The following is a 27849-nucleotide window of genomic DNA, read 5'->3' on the forward strand; positions in this document are numbered from 1 at the left end:
GAAGATTTAACATCATGAGTAATATCCTTGATGGGAAGAGGGATTCTCTATTGAGACTACACATTACTCCATGGCTACCTATTTAAAAGAATTCATTGGAAAAGTTCAAGGCACTTCCCCATATCAGATCATCCCCGACAGTGAGCCCTGTATCAAAAGACGGCACCAACCATTTCTAAACATCAACCAAATTTTGGACAATATGAGAATGATTTGATTAACAATTTACAGAAATATGTATATCACTTCTTAAGTAGCTTTGTATCACATGGCTTAGTTTACTTAGAAATAAAGCAGGGGCAGTGGTGGAGTGTGTTTTAAAATTTTTGATCTGTGCATTGAGTTAATAATTATTTACATTACTCCGTAGGTTAAATCTTTTGGAGGGGGGGTTGTGGGTTTCTTTTCTTTTTCTTTTTTTTTTTTTGGTTGTTAAATATTTGTAATACCTCCACACACCTCACAGAGATTTTGTAAGGATTGAATGAGATTATCAGTGTAAAGTTCTCAGGTAAGAGGAATAGACTAACTTTACTGTTAGTAAGCATGACAAGCCCACGGATGGATTTTTCTCTTTCCATTTGAGACTTCCCTCTTGATATATCTGTGTAACCTTTGACAAATTACTTTCCTCTTATGGGGCCTCGCTAAAGCACCCCTACCAATCAGTACTTACCAACAGCTGTTAGTAGCACTTCCTCTGCTCTCTAAGCGTCCAAGCTGCGGTCTGCAAGTTTCCTGACCCAGCTGAGTTTCATACAGGGAAAATGTTCTAGACACGTCAGCTCTTCTGAATGTACCCCTGCCCCTGCCCCCCAGTCGTCCTGGGCATGAAAGTCCTCAGGGACTGGCCCCGTCCACCACCCAGGCAAGGATGCATGAGATACTGGTGGGGAAAGTGTCAAACCGGCCATGCCTGCAAAACCTCCAATTTCCTTTGGCAACAGTTCTGACATGGAGAAGGATCATCCCACCAGAGATTAAACTTGTCAGGTTCCTTCCCTCCCTCTCTTCAGCAAGAGAAATTACCACCACTATCCCAGGATGAAAATCACCACTGGGGCGCCTGGGTGGCGCATCCGACTTCGGCTCAGGTCATGATCTCACAGTTTGGGAGTTGGAGCCCCGTGTTGGGCTCTGTGCTGACAGCTCGGAGCCTGGAGCCTGCTTCGGGTTCTGTGTCTCCCTCTCTCTCTGGCTCTCCCCTTCTCACGCTCTGTCTCTCCCTCTCTCTCTCTCTCTCTCTCTCTCTCTCTCTCTCTCTCAAAAAATAAATTAACATTAAAAAAAAAAAAAAGAAAATCACCATCAATCACTGTCGTGTTTTTTATAAGAGGTGCCCAAAAAGCAACTGAAATAAAATTTTCTTTAATGGTTATTTACTTTTAAGAAAGAAAATGTGCCAGCAAGGGAGGGGCAGAGAGAAGGGGACAGAGGACCCAAAGCAGGCTCTGTGCTGGCAGCAGAGAGTCTGATGCGGGGCTCAAACTCACGAACTGCAAGATCATGACCTGAGCCAAAGTTGGACGCTTAACTGACTGATCCACCCAGGTGTCCCAAAAGCAACTTTTTAAAAAAGTTTACTTATTTTGAGAGAGACGGGGAGGGAAGGGGCAGAGAGAGAGAGAGAGGGAGAGAGAATCCTAAGCAAGCTCTGCACTGTCAGTGCAGAGCCCAACTTCGGACTCAAACTCACGAACCATGAGATCATGACCTGAGCTGAAATCAAGAGTCAGGTGCTTAACCGGCTGAGCCACACAAGTGCCCCCCAAAAGCAACTTTTACTATCAGAAGGGAATAAGGGCCTTCTATGCACTGAGAGTTAACTAATGATTTGCTTCCAGACAGTGGCCAGGTGGCAGACCCTGGCTTTGCTCAGTCCCCCAGGCGTGGCTAGGTGTGAGACCCAGAATGACTCACCACCACAGGATGGGACGTGGGGAGGCCAAGCAAAGAGCACCTGGACTGAATGCACACAGTAGGTTGGACGATGTCCCAGAAGGACATGTACCTGGGCAGGAAACTGACTTCCCCCAGAGAGAGCCCCTGTCCACAGAAAAGTGGGAGACCTATAGGGCAGGCCTTAGAGTGGCAAAAGAAATCACCACCAAAGTGGCCTGGCCAGATCACAGCTCCCTCCACTTGGGAAGCCCCTCACACGTCCTACTCCCCACTTCAGACTGGTGATACTGGAATATGTGGCTTTACTTCTTTTGTTTAAGTTTTTATTTATTTATTTTGAGAGAGCGAGCTTGAGCAGGGGAGGGGCAGAGAGAGAGGGAGAGAGAGAATCTCCAGCAGGCTCTATGTTCAGTGCGGAACCTGCCCTGGGCTGGATCCCATGACCCCGAGGTCACCACCTGAGCTGATATCAAGAGTCAGATGCTTAATCGGCCGAACCGCCCAGGCGCCGCTATGTGACTCTACTTCTGCATACATTTCACAGAGCCAGGAGAATTCTAGATGGAGTAGAAGTGGATCACAAGCCTCTCTGGGTTGTAACGTAGAGACTCAGAGACTGCTGGGGGCCCTTGTTACAATTCAGAGTCCCAGGTTTTATTCCTAGTAAGTCTGGAGTGGGCCCTAAGAACCAGCATTTAATATGATATTTAATACAAGGCATTTTTTTTAATTTTTTTAATGTTTATTTTTTTTAATTTATTTTTATTTTTTTTTTTTTCAACGTTTATTTATTTTTGGGACAGAGAGAGACAGAGCATGAACGGGGGAGGGGCAGAGAGAGAGGGAGACACAGAATCAGAAACAGGCTCCAGGCTCTGAGCCATCAGCCCAGAGCCCGACGCGGGGCTCGAACTCACAGACCGCGAGATCGTGACCTGGCTGAAGTTGGACGCTCAACCGACTGCGCCACCCAGGCGCCCCTTAATGTTTATTTTTGAGAGAGAGACAGAGTGTGAGTGGAGGATGGACAGAGAGAAGGGGAGACACAGAATTTGAAGCAGGCTCCCAGCTCTGAGCTGTCAGCACAGAGTCTGACATGGGGCTTGAATCCATGAATCACCAGTCTCTTCGTGCAAGAACTCATTGGGGGAACACAGGTCGGTCAAACCAACCAATCATATTTTGTTTCAAACTTGTCTAGGCACCTCCAATTTTTTTTACGTTGTCAAAAAAGAGGAAGTTCCCTAAATGACTCACCAGTATGGGGTCATCATGCCTCCTGTGTCCTCCTCCCTAATTTCTTCTGGAGCTGTTTCAAGAAACTGTTCTTTTAGGGCATTTTTTTCTTCTCTCACATGTATGGCTCATTTGCCATTTTGAAGCTTGTGTCTCCAAACAAAAACGTGATGTGGAAAAAGAGTTTTCTCATGTTCCTTTTCTCTCTCTCAGTTCAAAGAGCTGCCCTGGATTGTGAATGGAGGAACAGTAAGTTTCATTTACTTCCTTCTCTCTTTTACCAAAACTCTTTTCACCGACACGTGAAGATGGTCAGCTTTCAGCACGACCATTCACGAATAAGTCTTTCTTTGCTTTTAGACGAACAACCAAAGTCAAGTCTTTTCTGTTACCTACAGTTTAAATGGAAATGATGGGAGGGAGGGAGTTGAAGGCTCTTTGCTGAGGTTCAGAGATTAAATGTTGAGATTGCTTTTACGCTGAAATGTTTCTTTCTTTCTCTGTTGTTATTGTTTTTTTTTTTAATTTAGAAAATCAACACATAATCATTGTAAAATAATTCAGGCAACAAAATAAAAATATATATTGGGAGGTGGTTTATCATCATGGAACTAGACCAGCCAGGCTTGTGGTCCTAACCCCGGTTTCTACCGTTTTCCAGTAGGCAGGCTGGGTGTCTGATGTAACCACCTGACACTTAATCTCTTTCCTCTGTGATGTGAGGATAATAACATCACCTACCTGGGAGGGTTCTTACGAGGACTCGGTGAGACAAGCCATGTCCCTTAGCACAGAACTTGGTATATGGTAGGCTGTCAGTAAATGCCAGCCCATGCTGCTGTGACTAGATGAAATATGAAAGTGCTGTTGTGCTCTCCAATTCTCCATTTCCAGAAGCAACCACTTATCAACAGTCATTCTCTATTCGGTACCATAGGAAACAAACTCTTCTGTGACGTGTCCTTTTTAATTTATTTTAAAGTTTATTTATTTACTTGAGAGAGAGAGAGAGAGAGAGAGAGAGCAGGGGAGAGGCAGAGAGAGAGGGAGAGAATCGCAAAGCAGGCTCTCCACGGTCAGCGCGGAACCCCATGTGGGACTCAAACTCATGACCCTCAAGATCATGACCCGAGCTGAAATCGAGAGTCTTGATGCTTAACTGAACCACCCAGGGGCCCAGTCCTATTTTTAGATGACAATACATCACAGAAATCCTTGTAAGCAGTAGATGTAGACTCACCTCTCTTTTTTCAACGGCTGCTTGGCATTTCATAATGTGACTCAGCCATAGTTCATGTAACCACCCCCCTTACTGATTTATCCATTTTTTTCTTTGTAATGTAAACAATGCTGCAATGAAAATCCTCATACAAAACATCCTTTGTGGACACAGGAGAGGGGGAGAGCATCTCTGGAGGATAAAATCCTGGAGGTGAAATCGCCGGGTCAAAGGGCATGTACATTTGAATTGTTAAGTTGCCTTCTCAACACGCAGACCGGGTACCCAGTCACGGGGTGAGTGTGTCCCAGCCTTCTCCAACAGTGGACACAACCTGTTTTTAAATTTGTGCCAATCCGATGAGTAAACAACAATATCTCAGTGCTGTTTTGACCTCATCGCTTGTGAGCCAGAGCATCTTCTTCATGTTTATTGGTCATGAAATCTCCAGAAGTTCTATGGAAAGGAAATTTAGGGACAGCCGTCTGGTTGGAAGGAGAGGAGAGGCTTTATCTTGAAGCTGAGCTTACAGAAGCTGGGAAAATGTCAGTTGTCCAGATCAAAAAGGGGAAGGGAGCTTGATGACATTTTTGAGGGGCCTAAACTCCTCCTCTACCCAAACTGTCCCGTGGTCCTAGCATTATTTAATGGCCTTTTGCATTCATTCTTCCGGAAATTACTATTCATATTATTTGTCCATTTATTTGTCTTATTCAGTTGCCATTGACATATCTATCTATATCTATCTATCTATCTATCTATATACATGAAAATATATATACATGAAAAATCTTTGCTTTCATTTATATGTTAAGTATTTCCTTTCAGATTGTCACGTGTCTTAATTTTGCCATAGAAAAGCTTTAAGTTTTAGGGGAGTCAATTTTTCAGTCTTTTCTCTGTGGCTCCAATTTTTGTATCTTATTTGGAAGAGCTTTTCTTCTCAGGTGATATAAAAACATTTTCTAATATTTCTTTAATTCCTTAATAATTTTATTCTTTTACATTAGATTTTCTGATGAGGGTTATTTTTTTCCTTGGCATTTTAAAATAATAAAATACAAATATACAAGCTATCAAAGACTACTAGCTAGTGTCAAAGGACTCATGAGGGGCTCCTGGCTGGTAGAGCATGTGACTCTTGATCTTGGGGTCATGAGTTTGAGCCCCGTGTTGAGCCCCATGTTGTGCCCCATATTGAATATAGAGCTTACTTAAAAACAAACAAACAAACAAACAAGCAAACACAAAACAAAACAAAAAAGGACTCAGGAGCTGGTATAGAGATGCTTCCCATGGCCAAAAAATGGGACAATAAAAATAATAATTGCAATGGATTGAAATACATCAAATATGTAAACTATGAGTTCATAATGATTCTTTTTTAAAAAAAATTTTAACATTTATTTATTATTGAGACACAGAGAGAGACAGAGCATGAGCATGGGAGGGACAGAGAGAGAGGGAGACACAGAATCCGAAGCAGGCTCCAGGCTCTGAGCTGTCAGCACAGAGCCCGACGCGGGGCTTGAACTCACAAACCATGAGATCATGACCTGAGCCGAAGTTGGACGCTTAACTGACTGAGCCACCCAGGTGCCCCAAGTTCATAATGATTCTTAAACAAAAAAATAACAACAGTGAAAGAAAAATATCCTGTTACAAGATGCTAGGAAACCAACTCATTGTTTTCAGAACCAGTCAATAAAGGAAGAGAATCAAGCATTTATCCTGCTTTTTCAATGCAAACCGTATCTCCATATAATCATAGTTGATGGGGGCAAGTTTCTCTTTATAGAATTATTTCAGATAATAAATGGAAAAGGAATGAATTAGTATATCACCATTTTGCAACCTCTAATGAAATAATGCTTCCAAGTGATTATTGTCAAAGCCGACTAAGAAACAAAAAGAGAGATGACCAGACATTATGTGCCTCGTAATGGAAGTGCACACTACCCTCGTGCATTCTTGCTAAATAAAAGCTAATCTGGGGGCACCTGGCTGGCTTAATAGGAAAAGCATGAGCCTCATGATCTTGAGGTCATGAGTTCAAGCCCACATTGGGTGTAAAGATTACTTAAATAAATAAAACTTAAAAGAAAAAAAAAGCTAATCTAAATTTCATTAAATTCAGGGGACAAGGGACAGAGGACCAAGGTAAAGGATACCATGGGAATGCGATCAACAAAATCCAGACCATGGAAAACACTATCGAACAAAGAGCTTGCCATCTTCCACAAATAAATTGCAGGGGGAAAGAAAAAGATGGAAACATCTACAGATTTAAAAAGACATAAGAAATAGGGGCGCCTGCGTGGCTCAGCCTGTTAAGCGTCCAACTTCAGCTCAGGTCATGATCTCACAGTTCGTGGGTTTGAGCCCCGTGTCGGGCTCTGTGCTGACAGCTCAGAGCCTGGAGCCTGTGTCAGAGTCTGTCTCTCTCTCTCTCTCTCTCTCTCTCTCTCTCTCTCTCTCTCTCTCAAAAATAAATAGACATTAAAAAAATTTTTTTAATAAAAAAAAAGCGGGGGAGGGACCTGGGTGGGCTCAGTTGGTTAAGCCTCTGACTTCGGCTCAGGTCATGATCTCACAGTTTGTGAATTTGAGCCCCTTGTCAGATTCTGTGCTGACGGCTCAGAGCCTGTGTCTCCCTCTCTCTCTCTGCCCCTCCCCTGCTCACTCTCCATTTCTCCCTCTCGAAAATAAATAAACATCAGAATTTTTAAAATAAATAAATAAAAATAAAAATAAGATGTAAGAAACATATCAACTAATTACAATGCACCGTTTTGGATCCTAAAAAAACAAAACACAAAAACAAAAACAAAAACAAAAAAAAACCCACCAGGAGACAGGAAAATTTGAATACTAACTAGATATTTGATACAACATTTCAAAAACAATGTTAATTTTTGGGTGTGACAATGGTATTTTTACAAAAAAGAATCTTTACCTTTTAGAGCTACAAACTATCACTGTCCTCCAGGCAAAGATCACCAAGGACACATGTGTAGTTGAACAAAGCTGGGTGTATTGACTCTTGGAAGTGACAGCAAGTGTGTCCCATGGGAGCCACGGGATGTCTCGGCAAGAAGGTGTTAGAATCTTATGATAAGATTTGGACTTATGTTAGGTGATTTTGGAGGGAGATTCAAAGCAACAGGCTTTCCTCTGGATTGGATGCTTTCAGGGAGTGAGGATAGTGATATGGTTGGCCATCTCAATAATTATGATCTAAAAGACAGGAAGAACAGAGCAAGGCAGAGTCAGGGCTGATGAAGATTCAGTAGTCACTCATATCAGCCAGTTCAGGGGGATGTTTGGCCATTTTTATGGTTTGGACGATGCTCACATCTTTATCTGCGTTCGGAGATGATCGTGAAATTATCTTGTGTTTGTCTCAATCCAACATGGTCACGGGGTCTTTGTCTGGTATTGGTGTTCTTAGCGGTGGGTCACTTCCTAGCCAGGCCGGTTCTCACTTGTCAAGGGCTGTTTTTACTCTCAATACTGAAATTTATGGAGGAAATAATATGTGGTCTTGGACTTGTTTTAAAATAATGGAAGGGGAGGTGCCTGGGTGGCTTAGTCGGTTAAGTGTCTGACTCTTGATTTCGGCTCAAGTCATGATCCTACGGTTGTGAGATCGAGCCCGGAGTTGGGCTCTGTGCTGGGCGTGGAGCCTGCTTATGATTCTCTCTCTGCCCTTCCCCCACTCACATGCCGCTCCCCCCCCCGTCAAAAAACAAAACAAAAAAATTAAAAATAAAAATAATAGAATGGGATGGGAGGCGGATGAAGCAGTTGTGACTACGAGTTGATACTTGTTGAAAATGGTGGTAGGCCCCTGGGGGATCATTACATACTCTTCTCTACTGTTGTATTAAAATTTTTCTGAAATAATAATTTTTTTTTCCCGGGGCGCCTGGGTGGCTTACTTGGTTAAGCACCCGACTTTGGCTGAGGCCATGATCTCACAGTTCACGGGTTTGAGCCCCGCATCAGGCTGTGTGCTGACAGCTCAGAGCCTGGAGCCTGCTTCAGTTTCTGTGTCTCCCTCTCTCTCTGCCCCTCCCCTGCTTGCCCTCTGTCTGTCTCTCTCTCTCTATGTCTCACTCTCTCTGTGTCTCTCTCCCTCTCTCAAAAATGAATAAGTATTAAAAAAAAATTTAAATAATTTTTTTTTCAAAATAAGAAATTTAAAAGAAATAGTGGTCCAAAAAGGTCACCAGACATAATGTTTGGTCAGAGAACCTAGAATTTTAATATTTATTTCAAAAAAATTTTTTAATGTTTATTTATTTTTGAGAGAGAGAGAGTGAGAGTGAGAGAGAGAGAGAAAGAGGGAGAGCGGAGGAGGGGCAGAGAGAGAGGGAGTCACAGAATCCCAAGCAGGGTCTGTGCTGTCAGCACAGGGGCTAGGTCTTACGAACCGTTAGATAATGACTTGAGCTGAAATCACGAGTACAGACTCTTAACCGACCGAACCACCCAGGCGCCCCGGAATTTTAATATCTCTAAGTCAGCACAGCCAGTCTTAAGGGAGTGTCTTTTATTACACTGTACACCTGCAACTAATATCACACTGTGCGTTAAGTAACTGGAATGAAAATTTTTTTTAATTTATTTATTTCGAGAGAGGCAGAGATAGCGCGAGTGGGGGAGGGGCAGAGACAGAGAGGGAGACAGAGAATCCCAAGCAGGCTCCTCACTGTCAGCTTGGAGCCCAATGTGAGGCTCGAACTCACGAAACCGCGGGATCGTGACCTGAACCAAAAACCAAGAGTCGGATGCTTAACCGACTGAGCCACCCAGGCGCCCCCTCACTAGGATTTAAATTTAAAAAAAGAAAGAAGGAAAAATTAGAGTGTCCACTTCAAGCTCTCACCAGCCGAAGAGCTAGCAAGCACGGAAGAGCTGGTCAAGGCCACCCATCCGTCACTGGAAGGAGCCTCTGTAGGTGCTGAGGCTTTCCTCACACACTGGTCAGCCTGGCTGTGCCGACAAGAAAGTTCTCCAGGAACGAGTGTCTCTACCCCTTGACCCACAAAATGTGGCCAGATTACCACTTAGTTATTAAGCGACATTAACAAAGACTTTTTTCTTGTGTTACTCTGTTTTCCAGAACTCCTTTCTCCAAGTTTGAACTCAAAAACAAATGCAGTCACGAGGGGTCAAAATGTGTCTTTAATTTGTTCCAGCCAGAACCCATCACTACAGATCACCTATCTTTTGTTTCGGCATGAGAAGCACCTGAGAACCCAGGAAGGCAAAGGCGAACCCATGATTTTTAACCTAAGCGTCTCAGAAGCCCATGATTTGGGTCCCTACAAATGCAAAGTCCAAGTTTCTAACTGTTCAGTTATCAAATACAGTCGTGAGTTCAACTTCACCTTTGTTGGTAAGTAGAGACTCATCCCTGGGGGGGCCCTGTGATTTGTGGGATTCTTTCCTGTCCTAGAATGGGCTCTCTGCTCTCCTGCGAATACTCACTCAAGGGCTTGGAAAGTATGTCACTGAGATCTTTATTCTTATTAATTCCATTTTGCTTGCTCTTCCAAAGACTTTTTTTTTAATGATTAATAGACTTCTTTAAGCTATTATAATACATAGGGTCATCGTTGCCAGACTTAATATGAAATGTTAAATGGTCGATCCAATTTTCCTTCCTAGATAAGTTTTTCTTTCCTATTTCTGTCAGTTTTGCAAACATAATACCAGAAGAAGGGAGACCCAATTCCTAACAGAGCTCCTAAGAGTGAGGTCTTGGGATTGGGATAGATATTTGCTGATCTTGCATAGGGCCCAATGAATTAAGGCAGGATCTTTGGTAAGCCCTCTGCGGCTGAGATCGTTGTACTGAAGCAAGTACTCCCATTTAGGTTGGGATCTTTTTTTTTTTTTTTTTTTTTTAACGTTTACTTATTTATTTTAAGAGAGAGAAAGAGTGTGCATGCAAGGGTGCGAGTTGGGGAGGGGCAAGGTGAGAGGGAGAGAGTCCCAAGCAGGCTCTGCAATGTCAGCGCTGAGCCCAACGCAGGGCTCAATCTCCCAAACAGTGAGATCATGACCTGAGGCGAGATCAAGAGGCGGGAGCTTAGTGACTGAGCCACCCAGGCGCCCCAGGTTGGTGTCTTATGACCAACCGCTCAGTTTGCGCCTTCTGGGCTTCCACAGATGTGCCTGTCGTATTCGGCTGGGTGGAAGATAGCAGGCAGGGTGGCCAACCGCCACGGCTGGTATTTGGGGAATGACATCGTGGCAATCCGGCATACCTCTTCCAAAGACTCATTGCTATTTCAAATAATGATAGCCTGATTGCCTTAGACAAAAAGCCTTATGTGAACAATTTGGGAAATTGTTGAGATCTTTTCTAGATGCTTTTTTCTAGGATTCCCATCACGTAGGCAAAAACTACTTTTTCTCTGAAGGTACAAGAAGACTTAGAATCAGTATTGGACCCTGCGGCAAAGGTCTTCAAAGCCCCAGGTCTTTTCCAACTTCTTCCCTTTGCAGTGACCACCCAGCAGGCATCCCACCAGCCAGCACTCTTCCTGCCCAACCACATCTTATTACTGCTATATTTTTCTCTCCCATCTTCCCACCCAAGCCTCTCACAACCTAGCATTAATGGTCTCATTTATAAAGGTGACCTTGATAAAGGACTTCTGAGAGAGGGAGAGAGGGTTTCCAGGTAATATGTGGGCATGGAACCTAGAGGCTTCTAAACATAAGAGCTCTGACTCACTGATCGAATCTTTGAGTGATTCTCTAGGTCTGTGCTCTCTAGCATAGTAGCCACTAGCCACGTGTGGTTATTTACATTTACATCCAAATTAATTAAAACTAAATGAAGCAAAAAGCTCAATTCCTTAGCGTATTCAATAGCCACAGCCGGCCGGTGGCTGCTTTGTTAGTGCAGACAGAACATTTCCATCATTACAGAAAGTTCTACTGAGCGCCATTGCTCTAGTGCAAGGGTTCTTAGCATTTTAGGTTATAGCTGTCTTAACAATCGAATGATAGTGATGGGTACTTTTCCTGAGACATATTCATGAGATTACAGATGCAAATCTCTGCATAAGGCTTTTAGGAGATCCAGGTTAAAACCAACCATTTTAGGACAGTTTTGAACCCAAAATGAACAGAAGCCATACTGTAGAAGAAGAGTGAAGAAGGGGCAAATCCTTACAAACATGGTCTTAGGATGTGGTACATGACGTGAGGGCAGGCCCTCCGCTGATAATAGTCCATCTAGGCCGCCAGGCTGGACTGAGCCGCCTTGTACTAAAGAAAGAGCAACGGGGTGAGCGTTGGGGAACCTGTGCACCCCTGGCTTCCCGTGCAACTTTGCATACTCCCTTTAGATGCGCCTTTGCTATATCTCCAGCCCTCAATCATTAAAATATAAACTGAGAAGACAGGCAGTACCATTTAACATGGGTTTTAACTCTGGGTGGGAATCTCAGTCTTTTGTGGGCAGCATGGGGTGAGGAGAGTAGGCACTTACTTGGCAGAGAAAACATACGATTGTCCTTCAAATCACTGAGATTCAGTGTGAGAAAAGATGTCAAGACCCACTATTAGTGTGGGTTTCCTCCATTTGAATAACGGGGACCTACACTCCTGTAAGGAATAAGCCCAGTTTTAGATGGTTTATGAACTTGATGACTGAAGCCTTAAATCAGCTGATTAAAAAAAACCCAAGTCTTCATTTGCTGAGCTTCTGTCCCACAGATATGTATAAAGTCTTCCCACATCCTGCCTTCCAAGTAAATGCACAAGTTTCCTGCAATTTGTCATGGTAACTACACTTTCCTGTAGAACTATTTTGATAGATTATAAGACTGTTTCAGCCCCATTTAGATCCAATTAGTAGATATCTAGTTGAGTGCTTACCCTGTGCAAGTAATTGTGTTGGGTATTGGGTGTTGCTGGGGTTTCAGTGATGCCTAAGACATGTTCTTGTTCCCAGCCCAGTAGGGATATGAGCCATGAACACAAATTCACTAATTATTGACTCAATCATCAAATATTTGATGATATCCCAAATGTGCCAAACCCTGGATATACATTAAGTTTCTGCTCTGGTAGAGCTTACAGTCTTGTTGGGGAGATACCAAACCCAAGTACCCAAACAGATTCATAATCACAAACTGCATTGCTTGTTATGAAGAAAAAAGAAACTGGCACAGTGATGGAGTGAGGCAAGGCATGGTGGAGTGATCTACTTAAGTAGGGTAGTTAGGGAAGGCCTCCCAAAGGGGATGGCATTGAAGTAGAACCTTGAAGAATGAGGAGTTAGCTATGCAAGGAGACAGAGAAAGAGGGCTCTAGTCAAGGGACACTAGCCTGTTCAGGAGCTCCAACTTGGGAAAGAACTTGGCTGGTTGGGAAGGACCTGATAGGAAGCTGTATGGCCAAAGGTCAAGTGAGGGGAGTGTAACCCCAGGTGAGACTAGAGTGGGAAGGGGTCAAGTCAGGCAGGGCCTATGACCCAATTTATCATCTTCAAAGTACATTCTAGGTGAGGCAGGGCAAGAGAAGTTGGGGACTGGTTAGGAGGCTCTTGAAGTCATCCAGGAGACAATGGTGAAGACGGACAGACATGGATAGATTCCAGGTATATTTTGGAGGAAGAAGCAGCAGGATTTGTTTGATGATTGGATTTGGATTCACAGTAGTGAAGGTGAGGAAGGAATCAAAATGATTTCCAGATATCTAATGTGATCCACGATAGGAGTGTTGCATTTACTGAGATGGGGAAAACTAGAAGAATGGGAGGTGGGGGAAATGGAGAGCTGCTCAATGGGTATATGCAAGATGAGTAAGTTCTCCAGATCTTGCTGTACAACATTGTGCCTGTAGTTAATACTACTGTATTGAGCACTTAAAGATTTAAGAAAGTAGATCTCCTGTTAACTCTTCTTACCATGGTAAAGTAAGTAAATGAATGGATGGATGGGTGGATGAGTGAATATATATCTAAATAAAAACATTTCTTTTTTTAATAAAAACATTTCTTAAAGAATGGGATTTTGTTATATGCTTATCTACCTACTGATTTTTCATTAACTAGCAGATCAGCTAGAGTTCAGTTTCAAACAGACTACATTTGAGGGGACCATGAGACAGCCAAGTGTATCATATAAGAGGATGGGCCAAAGACGAGAGGAGGCAGAAGAGGAAGCACTTCTGCCTGGAGGATTTAGGCAAGTCTTAAAGGAAACGTGGCAGCTGAATGAGTCTTAAAGGACTCCTTGAAGTTTTTAAAAATATAACTGGGTTAGTGAAGAGTAGCAACTCCCTTACTCTGATCACCATGATGCTGTGACGCCCTTTTACCAGTCCTTTTACAAACTCTCAGGAAAGTTTACATCTTTCCAGTCACTTTAGATATCAGTCCTTGGTCCAGTTTGGATCATCCCATCTCAGCGAGGAGTCCATGTGCCCTGTTTCCTCATGAATTGTTTCAACTGCTTCTTCCTGAACACTACAGGATATAGATTTCAGTTCCATTGGAAGAATGTCCTATCAGTGCTCTTCCCAAAGTTGCTCTCTGAGGCCACCATCACCAACCAGGTGCTGCCTTGTCAAGGATGTTGCTTCAGGGATTCTGCTCAAGGGAGGGGTGGAGCAAGGAGACTAAATCATTTTCCTTGATTTTACTTATACTTGGGTCCTTGTATTTCATTGTTTCTGTGCCAAACTGATATTGTTAAAAAAAAAAAATCTGTTTGAGAGTTGGCCCTGGATCTGCTGGTTTACTAGCTGTGTGAGTTTCTTACCTCTCTGAATCACAGTTGGTTCATCTGCGGAATGGGCATGATATTATCCTCCTTGTAGTACTGTTGTTACAAAGTGAAATGAGGTAATGTGAATAGCAAGCCTGGTACATGATGGATACTCAACAATTATCCTTCCTTTCCTGTAATACTGCTTTATTACTGAATTATTAAATAAATAATATAGCTGGATTCTCCCACAAAATACCCATACCACAGGGTTTTCCCTGACAGAGTTAAGCAGACCCACACACTTCCTGTTGAAAAGTTCTCTTGAATCTATCAGGGTTACTTCCTGCTTGTGGGAGGAAGTAGAAGATAATCATTCAGCTGAATTCTATAAATAAAAATACAGTTAGAAAAGATTATATTTTTAGATTTCTTTGATTAAAAAAAAAACAATGTAGCCTTATAAAGACTGGGACTAAGAGCGCCTCTCAACTTCATACTTGGAACTAGATCTTTGACAGAATTACACTCGTTGTCAACAATAAACAGATGGAGAATTCTGCTGAAAGGCAAGTTTGTGCTTTGATTCCTCAAAGTAAGAGACACCCTCCACCCTCTGGTGTTCTCAGCACCCAGCTTGTGCCACATTGAGTGGAGCTAACCATATACCATTGGTCTTTCCCACTGAGATGCAAGCTCCTTGGTTTCTCAAGAAAGGTGTCATTATCTTTGTGTCCACAGTCAGGAATAGAGGTTCAATCCATGCTGGTGGACTGAGTGGGTGAATCCATTCTGCTCGTCCCTTTAACACATACTTTCATTTGCCTAGACCCAGTGATTACACCAGTGCTGAATGTTAACGTCATTAAAATAGAAACAGACCGACATATACTACTGCATTGCATCTCACTCAACGGCTCTCTGCCCATCAATTATACTTTCTTTGAAAAAGATACTGCCATATCACCAGCCATTTCCAAGTATGTAAGGGAGCCTGCTGAATTCAACTTAACCAAGAAAAGCACTGGCGGAAGGGAAGAGTATAGGTGCAAAGCTGAAAACAAATTGCCTGACCATGCAAAATACAGTCAACCAGTCTTCATCAATCCCTCGACAGGTAAGGGCTACCTGAACTCTTTCAACAGGCTCTGGATTTGCTTCCAAAAACTGCAGCCAGCCTCTCCCCTGCCCACGCACTTCCCACTTTGGCTGTATGCATCCAAAGGCCTTTCCTTTGGAAGGTTCCACACAAATTCTGATGGGGTTTCTTTCTGCCATTCAAAAGAAGACGAAAAGCCTAGAAGCTAGGTCAGGAAGAAACCTTGCAGTGAGATTTCCTGACTTGACCCTGCTTCCTGCCTTGATCTCCCACTGCCCAGGTTTTAAGCTAGCACATTAGAATTTGCATCTTTCTTGGGCTTGGAGCCCGGTCTTGATTTTCTTCTGCTTTTTCATTGACTTCTAACGCCTGTGCCCTACCGTTTGGCTGTTTCTTGCCCACTACTAATGCTTGGTGAGTCTAGACTTCTGGGACCACCCTTGTGGTGAGAAGGGCCCCTGTCCCAGTCCTGTGTTTTGGAAGGCACTGCTTTGGTGCTTCTTGGCCATGTATCTTCCCACAGGCCGAGGGGCCCAGGGGAACATGAGAAAGTGCCCACCTGGACCCTGCATCTCCACTTTCCTAAACCATATTCTGGGTACCTGCACCTGAATTCCCTCCCCAGTCAGATCAGAACCCTCCTTCCAGGGCCTACACAAGTCTTGTTCCCAGCTCATCCTCCCAAGATTGTACCAGGGTAGGGATAGGAGCATCCCTAGACTCAAGTGTAGGGGGCTTCTTGTGGGGGGTGTGGACAGCATTTGGACATGCAGGCTAGAGGATCCACGTGCAGGCGAGGCCCCTTGGGGTGCACATCAGAGCCCGAGTGGAAAGCTGGGCTGGGCCTGGGGCTAGGGCTGACTCTCTTCATGCCGCCATATTCTGGCACAGAAGTCTGAGGAGTCTGAGAATTCTAGATTCAAACCTGGCTTTCCAGGTCCTTATGAAGGGACACTTGTCGAGATAGGAGGAGGGTAGAACAAAAATGAGGTTAGCTAAGGCAGGAGGCACACTTGGGCATTGAACACTTCACCTAGCCTCATCCACAGAAGAACAGAGCCCACACCCTGCTCTTTGGTAAGTTCTAACAGATGAGGCAGCCTGTTGGACTCAGGCTCCAGAGTCCTGCTTTTGCCTACAAACCACAGCCCTTCCATTTACTAGCTGTGTGACGGTAGGAAAGTCCTCTATCCTCTCTGAGCCTTACTTTACTCATTTGTAGAATGGGAGCGATATCAATGAGATAAATAAGGCAATGCACGCAAAGTGCTTAACACAGCATCTGGTGTGTAGTTAATAACGATTGGTAGCTGTTTAGGTGACATAAATCGTGCCAACATGACTAAGGGCTTTGCCCAATAAGTGGCCAGGCTGTTCTGAGCCTTATGACTCTAACAGTGTTGCCAGGAATCTGGTTCAAGGCTGTGCTGTTTTTTCTCTTCCTTTGTGCGACCCCTTGTGGAAGATGTATTTGGTTGTGACTTTAAGAACTTCACTGACTAACAAATTACCTCTCAAGAGTTGCAGGTGTCCATAGTGGTCTGAGGCAATTAAATTAGTTAACTTAGGAGACGGTTGTAAACTGCCCTTTCCAGAACACTCTACAGTTCAATGTCATTGGAAAAGAAAGCTGTGCGGTAACCAATGAACCGCTATCTTCTTCCAGGTGGAGGCAGCTGTCCTTTCTGTCTGCAGCTACTGCTTCTGGGATTATTGCTGGTGCTAATGGTAATAATCCCAATTCTGACATTTTGGATACTACCAAAGTACAGAGCAGGTAAGTTCTTTTGGCAGCTTTTCACGGTTTTCTGTGGGCGTTGGATACAGAGAACAGGAGAGAAGGTGAAGAGGAAGGGAAAGGAAAATTAAAAATGGGATACGACGAAGGGGGCGCCTGCGTGGCTCAGTGGGTTGAGCATCCAACTTCGGCTCAGGTCAGGATCTCACAGCTGGTGAGTTCAAGCCCCGCACTGGGCTCGCTGCTGTCAGCTGAGAGCCCGCTTCTGATCCTCTGTCCCCCTCTCTCTGCCTCTCTCTCTCTCTCTCTCTCTCTCTCTCTCAAAAATGAATAAGCATTAAAGAAATAAAAGCAAATTGTAAAACACGCATAAAAAACCAATAAACATTACCATCTTAACCACTGTTCAGTATACAGTTCAGTATAAGGACACTGCCACTGCTCCACAACCATCACCACCATCCGTGCACGGAACTTTTCTCATCTTGCAACACTGAAATCCTGTCCCCATTAAACCCTCCCCATTCAGCTGCCTTGACCCCAGCCCCTGACAACCAGCATTCTCCTTTCTTCCTCTATGAAGTTGACTACTCTGGGGACCTCATCTAAGGGAATCCTAGGGTGTCTCACCTTTGGTAACAGGCTTATTTCACTCAACGTAATGTCCTCAAGATTCATCCATGTTGGGCATGTGTCAGAAATTTCCTTCATTTCTAAAGCTGAAGAATATTCCATCACAGATATATACGTAGATACAAATACATATAGCCACTAAATTTATCCATTCGTCTGTCAGTGGGGCCTTGGGTTGCTTCCGCCTTTGGGCTATTGTGAGTAATGCTGCTGTAAACATGGGCACACAAATCTTAATAATTTTTTTAACAAAAGGCCCCGCATGTTCGCATTGCACTGGGCCCTGCAAATGAGGTGGTGGGTCCCGACCGCCAGCTCCGCAAAGGCAAGAGCTTTGCCTTGTAATTGTCCACCTCCTTGCTGGCCCTGCCCCTCCGAGGAAGCTCCGTAATTGAAGATGAACTCGAGCAACATGCCTCTGCCTCACCTCAGGTGCTGCATCAAGCCCCAGGCACTGCTTTTCGCCAGTCACCTCTCGGGACCACCTCTACTTAAGATTTTGAAATTTGGCCTTTTCACTTGGCCCACAAGTATGGAGGAATATCAAGATTTGCGCAAAAAACCAGGATGTCTCCGTACCAGTGAGCCGAGGGGCGTTGGGCAGGCTCCTTCACTTGCTGGAGCCTCAGTGTTCTGACCTGTAGAATGGGGAGATACTGTCACAGCTAGGGAGAGACCTAAGTGATGCATGTTAGCCACCTGTGCCTCCCCCTGTGCCTCCTCTAGAGAGTTTTAAGTCAGAGAAGTCAGGGACTCAGTTGACACAAAACTTGAAACTAGATGTCAAAATGTATACATCTTATACCTTTTTACAACCTGTCTTCCCTTCTTACAAAAAGCCCAGGGTCTTGCAAAAGTGGAATTAGCATTCTTGATTACTGGCCAGGATTCAATAGAACTCGGCTGGGTAATTTACTGTCTCTTGCAGATATTACAAAGCTTTTTACAGACTGTTCTTTTTCAGCAAAGGAAAGAAAATGTGTCTCTGGCCAACCCAAATGCAATCTGCGTAATCTGATGGGCAAAGGATGTTCCTTGCAGACCCAGGGAAATAAATCAGAAGGGCTTCTGGCTTGGAGAAGCGGGTGATATGGATTCCTCGCTGAGCCCATGGTTTTCCTTCAATGGATGACAGTGTAGGCCATTGGAGCAGGGTCATTCTTTGTTTCGGAACTTTGGGGGATTCGGCTCCTTGGCAGAGGAAATGAGAAAAATGTGGCTGAATTGGTTTAATGTGTCTGTACCAATTTATGTAGGGAAAGCTATGAGAGATCAGGCACCCAGAGACTATGGAAATACACCCATGGAAATTGGAATATATGCAAATGTCTGTGAAACTCAAGCAGGTAAGAGAACTTTGTTGGGTATTTTGATTGGTTTGGTTGGTTGGTTTCAGGTTTCGTCTTTTAAAAAATTTTTTAAGGTTGTACAGACACACGGGTACAAAAAAAAAAATGAAGAAAAGTTATAGAATACAAGGGCTCCCTCTGACCCATGACGTCCAGTTCCACCCTGCCGGTTTAATCATCGGTTTTTAAAATCCTTCCACAGATACCCTATGCATCTGGTAGCAGGTCATAGCCATGTCATCCTACGCCTTGATTTTTTTCACTTCACAACGTATCGTGGAGATATTTTAATGTCAATTCGGAATGATCCGCAGGGTGTTCCAGAGCCTCTTATGACCCCCTCTTAATGCAGGCATCATATGCTGCTTTATGGTAAATAGACCCAGGGCAGGGCCTTGGTAAGGATGAGAATAAACCCAGCCAACTGACTGAGGGCCGGCCTTGTCCCCAGGCATGGCGCTAAGCAAATTACCTGCTCTGTACTATGCAAACACCACTGACTCCCAATTTATCTCGTTCCCATAGACTCTGTGCCGGGCTTGGAACCAAGGCAGTGTGTTCGCACAGCCCAAGATGGTGAGTGCTCTCTGGGAAAAGTCCAGAGGCTGCACACCATTTCGAGGGCAGCTGGCTAAACCCTGCCCTCGAAATGGTGATCAGAGATTCGGATGACAGGCCTAGTAACTCTGTTCCCTGTCTTTTGCCCAGGAACTGGACACTCCCAGGAGATACATTATGCTACCCCCATGTTCCAGGAGGTGGCACCTGGAGGTCATGGTGAGCCACAGTTTGGGATAAGAGATGCTAACAAAATGAGACCGCGGTCCCTGTGAGGCCACCATACTCTGGGGCTTAAGAAGCCCAAGGATGGGGTAGATGGGGGCAACGTGCACACCCAGGGTACCAGTAGCAACCAATACCACAGGTCCTAACAAATGACATCCGGAGATGGGTGGGTAGGGAAGAGGGAAGGATGTGACATGGTGACGTATAAAAAACTCAGAGAGGAGGATACGGGGGTACTCCTAAACCATTTTAAAGAATAAATTGTTTGTATACAGTCCAGGAAAAAAACCCAGTTAATTCTTGGTTCTGTCAATCCACCCAGCTACTAAAATGAGATTTTTTTTTTTTTGAGGGGTGGTGGTGGTTGGTTTTGAGAGACTCTATGGATATATACATTAGTTTTACTGAATTATTTTCTCTTTTATATTTCAGAAGCCTGTAATGATTGTAAAACTGGGTCTATCTATTCTGAGCTCATCAGAAGATGACATTTAAAGCTCCAAGCTACATCTCAGAGTAAGATGCTTTTTATGAAGCTGATTTACATGAAGAAAAAGCAAATTTGACTGATACTTAAAAATATCTCACTGGTTACCTAAAATAAATTACTATTTTTCATGATCAAACACTATTCCTTTGGCCTATTTGGGTACATCCAATCCTGTCATCAGATAATAGTTTTGTCAGGTGGGATCCTGACTGGTGACAGGTTTTAAATGCTTTTGCTATTTTTAGGCATGGACCATTCTCTCCCCATTGCCACATCGTTAAAAAAGAGTACTTGTGGGGCGCCTTGGGTGGCTCAGTTGGTCAAGCATCGGACTCTTGATTTCAGCTCATGATCTCACAGTCGTGAGATCGAGTCTCCCCCGGGGCTCCACTCGGCATGGAGCCTGATTAAGATTCTCTCTCTGTGTCCCTCCCATGCTTTCTCTCTCTCTCTCTAAAAAAAAAAAAAAAAAAAAAAAAGAGTAATTGTTAGACCACTGTGCTTTTCGTGTCTAAATTCTAAAACAAAAATTGGTGCCTTTGAAAATGTGTCTGAAGAACACTCCCTATAGTTACACATTTATTACCCATTGCTGTTTTGGTTTGCTCTCAGATTTTGGAAGGCTGCAAAAACATTTATATTGATTTTCATGGACTTCCTCAGTCCTCAAGACTTAGCTAATATCAAAGGCGTGCCTTTATGTGCTGCATTTCCCAGCAGCATTCTGTAGAGAGAACAGTTTGTGTGGGAGAAAGGAGAATGGATTACTTTGACTGTTTTAACAAATTACCACAAACTGGTGGCTTAAAACAACAGAAATTTATTTCCATAGTTCTGGAGACCAGAAATCCAAAATCAAGATGTCGGCGGGGCTGGGCTCCCTCTGAAGACCCTAAGGGAGAATCCTGCTCGTCTGCTTCACTTTCCCGTGGTTCCTGGTGTTCCTTGGCTTGTGGCAACGTCTCTCTAGTCTCTGACTCTGTCTTCACATGGCCTTCTCGTCCTTTGCCTTTCTTTTATAAGGACACTGGTCATTGGATCTCGGAACCCCCTGGATAATCTGGGATGGCCTCATCTCAAGATCCTCAATTATAGCTGCATAGACCCTTTTTTCAAATTAGGTGACATTCACAGGTTTCAGGAGTTAGGACACGGACTTAATCTTTTTGGGGAGCCACCCATTCAGACCCCTACAGGGGACAAAATGGTTTCTAGTTTAAGCCTCTCATCCTAGGAGTTATTAGTAACATCCAATAAAAGCCAAAAGGCATTTGTAGACAACCAAAACAACATGGCCAAAATTTTTCTGCTCTGCTCTTCTTCTGGGTGTTGCCTGAACCTCTGTCTTAATTGCTCCCAACAGTGGACCTCTGACTAGAAAAAGCACAGCTACCAGTTATTAGACACTAACTGTATAACATTCTGTAAGGCCGATATTATGAACTTGCTTTTGTAGGTAAGGAAACTTAGACTCAGATGCGGTAAGTAATTTTACAAGGTCACCCACAGCTTAGTGGTGGTTAAATTGGGAGTTCAGTCCTAGCAAAGATCAGCAGAAGCACTGGCCATGGAAATGCCTCTTAGGGTGGGAAGGGATACTGTGCACACAGGTCCAGACTAGAGGATTGTGTTGTCATAAGGCAGCATTCATGAGCATAATTTCTGCCCTTTCTCTGTTGATATTTGTATTTGGGGGAAATCAGGATGTCACAGAGGCTAAGAGAGTAAGGAGTCAAACAGAGTGAGCTGAATTCAGGCTCAGTCATGTTTTAACTGTGTGACTCTGGATAAGTTATGGGCTTCAGTTTTTTTTTCATCTGGGGGGTGAGAGCAAAGTGGGGGGCGGGGGAGACAAATAAATACCTGCATCATGGAGCCACTGTGAGAATTAGCTCAGGTAATGAATGTAAAGGGCTTGGAACAGGGTCAGGCATATAATAAGAATTTTTAAAAGGCTACCTCTTTGTGGTATGATGCTTACTCTTGAGTCATACCAGTTGGCTGCTCCCCTTAGAAATCTTGAAGTCTTTGTGGTCATAAACTTGGCAACTCAGTCACCATTGGCCTCTTCTGTCTTGGGCTCCCTCCTAAAGCAGAGCCTGAGACAAGGACTTGGGTGCAGGTAGCCTATATGTCAGGTGACCCCAGGCGCTGGGAGTGAGAGAGCAGGTACAGTGAAACATTTCAGAGGAGGGAAAGTCAACTGAGGGCGGAGAGGGGCCAGCAAGCTAGAAACCTTACTGGGAATTGGATTTGATCCAGTTAAGACCTTCTGAAGTTTTGAAGTCCAGAATGCCTCTGGGTTTCATAGCATTCCCTGAATCGACAGCCTCTCATTTTCTCCTTGCAAAGCTTTTAAAGCACTTAGTAGAAGCCAACCAAGTCCACAATCCATATAATTACGATTGCCCTGTGCCTTTCAAGTGCTAAAACCATGGAAGAGCCTAGTGCTTCACTTTCTACCTCCGTCCCCTTTCCCACCGCAGGGGAAGGTCTTAGTAATTGTAAAGTAATTGGGAGGCTATGGCGTGCAAGTGTTATCACCACCCCCTTCCAACATCACATGTTGCCATCCATCCAAGGAGTAATTCCGTTTCCCAGCACTGCTTTCTAGGGCCTTCTGATACTCTGTCTTTTCCTGGGCTAGCCCTGAAAGCAGAGCCTGAGATAAGGCCTTCTGTGCAAATAATTTATCTGGGAGGTGACGCAAGCATCAGGTACTGGAGGAAAAGCCAGTACCAGGGTGTACTGTTGAGTTGGGCAACTGGGGCTTGATCTCACTGGAACCTTCTAAGCAATGAGAAGATGTTTCTTAGAACTGTCTGCCTAAGGACTGATAGTAAGAAGCGGTTATCCATTGACTTCCATCCCTGATTGGCTGAGGGTTGTCCCAGGAAGGGATGCCTCCCCGACTTCTAGGCTGTGCATGTGGACATTCCAAGTGGGTTTCCATGGGCGTCCCACGCAGGGCACTGCAAAGCACCAGGGCAGAAAATTATGTGTTGCACGCTTGAAGTGAGAAGCTGTCAACACAAAGTGAACGAAGTCCCAGATGCAGCTGGAATCAGAGGTGAGGCCCCGAGGATGTGACACAAGATACAGAGGTGGTGGCTATGCCATCTCACCAAAGTTCCTTTGTGAAAACAATAACTGCCATGTGTTGGGCATACCAGTGTCCAGCTGCTATTAAGTGCTTTGTGTGCTTATATGCTTCCATAGTCCTCACGATTCCCTCCCCATCCAGCTGCCACTTCCTGTGGCTTCCCAGATTGAATTGTTCAGGAAGGGAAGAAGAGGAAAAGGAAAAGGAAAAGACCTACTGAGCTTTCATTTCAATAGCTACTTTGTTTTCAGGTCTATTTCAGCTTCACTTTGGTTCTTTTTCCATACTGTCTTTAGTTTTGCCTGTTTTTGCATTGAATACAAATGGAATCATGGAGCAGTTATTCTTGTGTCTGGTTTTTTTCTGCCCAACATTGTATTTGTGAGATTTGTGAGGTGCAGCATGCAGCTTTAATTGTGTATTTCACTACTAAATAGTATTCCATTGTTTGAATATACTGTAACTTATCTATTCTGCAGCTGACAAACATTTGGGCTGTTGTCAACTTGGGGCTATTACAAATAATGAAGCTGTGACTGCTCTTATGCAACAACATGTCTGCTGCTTCCATGTGCGTGCAACTATGTTGAATATGTATAGGAATACAATGACTGGGTCATGGGATTCATCCCCATGTTTATCCCCAATGTAAGGAGATGATGCCATTATATTTTCCAAAGTGGTTCCATCACCTTTCTATCACCTTTCCATTCCCTTGAATGGTAGACGATGTCATTTTATTTATTTATTTATTTATTTATTTATTTATTTATTTATTTATTTATTTAGAGAGCGTGAGCAGGGGGGAGGGGCTGAGGGAGAGAGAGAACCTCTAGCAGGCATCATGCTCAGCACGAGTCCGATGTGGGTCGTTATTTATTTATTTTTTTAATTAATGTACTTACTTATTTAGAGCACATGAGTGGGAGAGAGGGGCAGAGGGAGAGGGAGAACCTCAAAGAGGCATCATGCTCAGCATGGGCCTGATGTGGGTCGATCCCATGACCCTGGGGTCATGACCTCCACAGAAACCAAGAGTCAGATGCTCAATTGACTGAGCCACCCAGGTGCCCCGCACGGTCATTTTAATTGAACCATTCTTGTGGCCATCTAGTAATATCTTTTTGTGATTTTAACTTGCATTTCCCTGAGACTAATAAGGTTGAACACACTTTCCCATATTTATAGGTCATTTGGATTTCTTTTTTTAATGAAATCCCTGTTTGAGGCCCTTACTTAGCCTGTTTTTCTGAAGCGTTTTGACTTTCATATTTTGGTCTACATCCACCCAGGTGTGTGTGGTGTGGACATCATAGTTCATCCCTCCCGTGCACGAACATAGCCAACTCTAGCACCATCCACTGAAAAGCTGTCCTTTGCCCACCAAACTGCTGTATCATCTCTGTCACACAATCAAATGTCCATGTACAACGTGCGTTTCCTTCTGCGCTTCAGATCGTTTCATTGTTCTACTTATCTCTCCTGCGTTAGTACCATATACTCTTTTTTTTTTTTAAGTTTATTTATTTATTGTGAGAGAGAGAGATACCGAGTGATTGTGGGACGGGCAGAGAGAGAGAGAATCCCAAGCAGGCTCTGCGCTGTCAGTGCAGAGCCTGATGCGGGGCTCGAAATCACGAACCATGAGATGGTGACCTGAGCTGAAACCGAGAGTCAGACGCTTAACCGACTGAGCCGCTCAGGTGCCCTGCCACCATACTCTTCTAAATAAGTTTTGATAACTGGAAAAGCAAATTTTCCCATCTTGTTCTTTTTAAGAATGTCTTAGCTATTCTTGACCTTTTGCATTTCCCATTAAATCTTAGAGTCAGCTTGTTATTTTCTTAAAGAAAACAAAAACAAAAACAAACCCTGAACATTAGAGGGATTTTGATTGATACTGGATTGAATTTATAGATCCATTTGGGGAACATTAACATTGTTATAATAATGAGTCTTGCACATTACAAGCATCTCACTGCTTTTGTCTTCTTGGATTCTCTTAACATTTTATCATTTTCTGCATACCCATCTTAAACACCTTTTGTTCCACATCTTATTTATTCCTAGGTACTTGATATGTTGATGCTATAAGTTGTATTTTATTTCATGCTGTTGATATACAGAACACAGTTTTTTTTTTTTTGTTTGATTTTGTATCCTTTAGCAACCCTGCTAAACTCTCTTCAACTTAAATAACTTAACTGTAGATGTTCTTACAATCTGGAGACCGGAGAGCTACTGCTGCCGTTACCCTGGTTGCCTCCTGCCACGACAGCCTCAGGCCCAGAAACTGGAGGCTCGACATGGGATGTGGAGTTCTGCCACCGCAGACATTTGCTTCTCAGCGACAACCACCACCTTCCCTTCTACCTTCCAGACCCCACGCACGCGTGTCTAAATGGAAGACATTCACAACCACACACACCCTGGTAGTAAGGGAATTGTAATTTTTTAGGTTTCTGATGCCACCAAATGGGAGGGTCATGATGATACTTAAGAGAGCCAAAGAATCTACCACATCAGCCAAAATATCAATCAAGACTGAGGGTAAAATGAAGGTATTTTAAGACAAAGACTGAGAAGGAGGTTTTCCAATCATGTTTTCAGTGAAAGAAGGACGCCGTATACTTGAAGAAGAAACCTGAACACAGATAAAGGGTGTAAGATTCAAGAAGATTCATAGAGTAAACATAAATGACAGAGGGCAGGGGGGCAGAGAGAGAGGTGTGCATAAGGTTTGCAAACATTATAAGGCTACTTGATGGGGGGCTTAAAGTCACCAACCATGAGATCATGACCTGAGCCAAAATCAAGAGTTGGACGCTCAACTGACTAAGCCACCCAAGTGCCCCTAAGTGATGTGGGTCTTGACCACCTACCTCTCTGACCTCTTCTACCCATCTCCCCTATGCTCATCTATTCTGGCTCCCCTGGCCTGTTTTCTGCTCCTTGATCATTCCACACCTTTTCCCTCCTAAGGGCCTTGGCTCTTGCTAGTCCCACCGCCCCAGATCTTCACACACCTGACCCCTTTGTATCATTCAGCCTCAATTTGAAGGTCAGGTTCTCAGAGCTTCCCTGACAACCTATGCAAAACACACTACCCAGCCACGATTTGGCACATCATCCTGTTCTATTACCTACAACACTATCACTATCTGAAATTACCTGAAATTGTCCATGTGCCTTCTGCTTAGCATCTGTCCCCACCTGCCCACCCCTGGAAGGGACTTGTCTGTGTTGTTCACCACTACGTCCTTAACACTCACAGTCCCTGGGACTCAGGTGCTCAGAAAGCCTTTTTGAATGAACAAGATGAATAAATAGAGAACACATACAATAACAGGCCAGTCTTCAGGAGAAGCACAATTATCTGAGAGAAATTTCTCCCATGCTTCCTTACAGGACGATGTGGTATAACAGCAAACAAATGCCTTCAAAAACACTCTTATGGCTAAATCAACAATAAGTTCACAGGACTATTTCTTAGTAACATCTTTCAATAGATATTGGTGTGGTGTAATACGTGAGAAGGGTATTTGGTAAAAACAAATGTATTAAAAATAATTGGATTGGAGGGAAAATACATCAAAACAATACAATGCAGGTGCGCAGCTCTCGGTCAGATTTAATGGGAACTGCTGCTGGAGTGAGCATCAGAAATCACCTGTAGGTTTCAAAAATATACTTGCGTGGGCCCAACGGTCAGAGATTGTTATCAAAAAGAATAGGGCTCGGGGCGCCTGGGTGGCTCAGTCGGTTAAGCGTCCGACTTCAGCCAGGTCACGATCTCGCGGTCCGTGAGTTCGAGCCCCGCGTCGGGCTCTGGGCTGATGGCTCAGAGCCTGGAGCCTGTTTCCGATTCTGTGTCTCCCTCTCTCTCTGCCCCCTCCCCGTTCATGCTCTCTCTCTGTCCCAAAAATAAATAAACGTTGAAAAAAAAAAATTAAAAAAAAAAAAAAAAGAATAGGGCTCAAATATATTCAGATTTTTAAAAGCTCCACAGGGAATTCTGATGTAGAACTCCAGCTGGACATCTGTGACCTGGAAAAACCTCCATAAATATTACTTACCTCACCTGCAGTGTAAACATTCTATGTTGCCAATTAGTGCAGATGCCTTAGCAGTGAAACCAGGAATACAATCTCCTGTGAAGGCTGAGGCCCCTCAAAGGAAAACGTACCTAAATAAAGGGACATGTCAGTACAACGGAGAGCTTTAGAAAAATGTTTTAAAACTTAAAAAATTCTTAGTTATATTAAAACTAAGTATTGAACCCCAAAATGCAAAAATGAAATTTAAACTCTTAAGTAGACGTACAGGGGTCATATTGGTATTGCAATTCTGAGACTGATGTAATTAAGGTAAAATAAAACAAATGAGCAGTTGTGGGATGTGGCTTTCTAATTTTATCATTACCCTCAATAGTCCTGAGAACTGGGATTTTGGAATGGGAATACAAATGTCTGACAAAAGAGATTAAAACCCCTGCAGTCCTAAAGGGCATGAGGGGATTTTTTGGGGGGTGATGGAAATGTTCTATATTGTCACTCT

At 43.8% G+C, this 27849-nt stretch overlaps 2 protein-coding genes across 4 annotated transcripts in view; one reads left to right on the forward strand and one right to left on the reverse strand.

Annotated features, from left to right (window-relative positions):
* Nucleotides 1–3249: 3249 nt before the first annotated feature.
* Nucleotides 3250–27152, forward strand: MILR1 (mast cell immunoglobulin like receptor 1). Of its 3 annotated transcripts, none has more exons than XM_006940501.5 (9): nt 3250–3387; nt 9562–9761; nt 14924–15211; nt 16860–16970; nt 18821–18910; nt 19439–19489; nt 19622–19690; nt 20132–20215; nt 25503–27152. In XM_006940501.5, exons 1-8 carry the CDS (start codon nt 3377–3379, stop codon nt 20185–20187), a joined length of 876 nt encoding a protein of 291 aa, XP_006940563.2. In that variant the 5' UTR covers nt 3250–3376; the 3' UTR covers nt 20188–20215; nt 25503–27152. The 3 variants fall into 3 exon arrangements, with proteins under 3 accessions (XP_006940563.2, XP_006940561.2, XP_019673679.2); XM_006940499.4 differs by having other exon boundaries at nt 3254–3387; nt 9486–9761; XM_019818120.3 differs by lacking the exon at nt 25503–27152 and having other exon boundaries at nt 3254–3387; nt 9486–9761; nt 20132–20325.
* Nucleotides 20990–27849, reverse strand: part of POLG2 (DNA polymerase gamma 2, accessory subunit) — a 31211-nt gene continuing 24351 nt past the window's right edge. The window contains exon 8 of the mRNA XM_019818116.3: nt 20990–23161. Coding sequence (XP_019673675.2) covers nt 23002–23161 — 160 coding nt within the window. The 3' untranslated portion in view covers nt 20990–23001. The remainder of the gene's footprint in view (nt 23162–27849) is intronic.

This window comes from Felis catus, chromosome E1 (assembly GCF_018350175.1).
Source record: "Felis catus isolate Fca126 chromosome E1, F.catus_Fca126_mat1.0, whole genome shotgun sequence".
NCBI classification, from domain to species: domain Eukaryota; kingdom Metazoa; phylum Chordata; class Mammalia; order Carnivora; family Felidae; genus Felis; species Felis catus.